This window comes from Hippocampus comes, unplaced genomic scaffold (genome assembly GCF_001891065.2).
Source record: "Hippocampus comes isolate QL1 unplaced genomic scaffold, H_comes_QL1_v1.1 C16764650, whole genome shotgun sequence".
Lineage (NCBI taxonomy): Eukaryota > Metazoa > Chordata > Actinopteri > Syngnathiformes > Syngnathidae > Hippocampus > Hippocampus comes.
In genome coordinates, this window is record NW_017838457.1 from 1 (window position 1) to 818 (window position 818).

The 818-nt window shown below is 52.4% G+C and overlaps 1 protein-coding gene across 1 annotated transcript; it reads left to right on the forward strand.

Annotated features, from left to right (window-relative positions):
• The first annotated feature begins 384 nt into the window (after positions 1 to 384).
• LOC109509089 (semaphorin-3C-like) lies at positions 385 to 812 on the forward strand. Its single transcript, XM_019859004.1, has 2 exons — positions 385 to 489; positions 585 to 812. Exons 1-2 carry the CDS (start codon positions 444 to 446, stop codon positions 773 to 775), a joined length of 237 nt encoding a protein of 78 aa, XP_019714563.1. The 5' UTR covers positions 385 to 443; the 3' UTR covers positions 776 to 812.
• Positions 813 to 818: the final 6 nt, after the last annotated feature.

The window sequence follows — 818 nt, forward strand, 5'->3', positions numbered from 1 at the left end:
TGTTATATCGTCTGTTTCCGCAATGTTGGAATATCCGTTGCTTCCACGGCAGATGCTATTCGTTAGCCCGCGTATGGCGTTTTGCATTTGTAATCTTGTGATCGTCCAAACGGGTTCATGTTGTTTATTGACCAATACCGCTCTGATAAATCATCCTAACTTTCATCTTTACAAAAGAAGCCTCATTGGCAGACTTCTCGATGCCACTCGCGTTGGTACGACTGAACAATGAGATAAATGAGGATAAAAATAAAGCGGCGGCCTGCGCGGGGACGCGAGCGGAACATTTGAAGGAGCACTTCACAGTGGGACCGCCTTTTAGTGCGCGCAGACATAACACAGACCAGAGGGCCCGAGTGACGCGTGAGGACGCCGCCGCCGCGCTGACGGCGGGTCCACCTGACGTTTGCTTTGCTTGCAGGAGGAGCAGGAGGCAAGATGTCATGCACGGAAATCCGCTCACGCAGTGCCGTGGATTCAATCTGAAAGGTGACTTTGCGCATTGGGACTTATACAGTAGAAGTCATTGCAAAAATCATTTGGTGTACTTTGAGATTAATGTATTTATTTTTTGGGGGTGTTAGCCTACCGGAACGCGGCAGAGATGACGCAGTACGGCGTGCGGAACAACACCACCTTCCTGGAGTGCCTGCCCAAGCCGCCTCAGGCGTCCATCCGCTGGCTCATCCACAGAGACGACGACAGGAGGAAAGAGGTCAGGTCATGTCCCAGCGTCCCCGCGGCCACTTTCACTTTGACGCCAAACGAGGCTTGATGAAGTCCGTAATGGCCCTCTGAATGCAAGCAGCTGGGGTGCG

Bases quoted from the DNA above. Each gene is read 5' to 3' on its own strand.
- LOC109509089 (XM_019859004.1), top strand. From the start codon at position 444: ATGCACGGAAATCCGCTCACGCAGTGCCGTGGATTCAATCTGAAAG. The intron at 490-584 runs GTGACTTTGCGC...TGGGGGTGTTAG, and splicing joins CCGTGGATTCAATCTGAAAG to CCTACCGGAACGCGGCAGAG.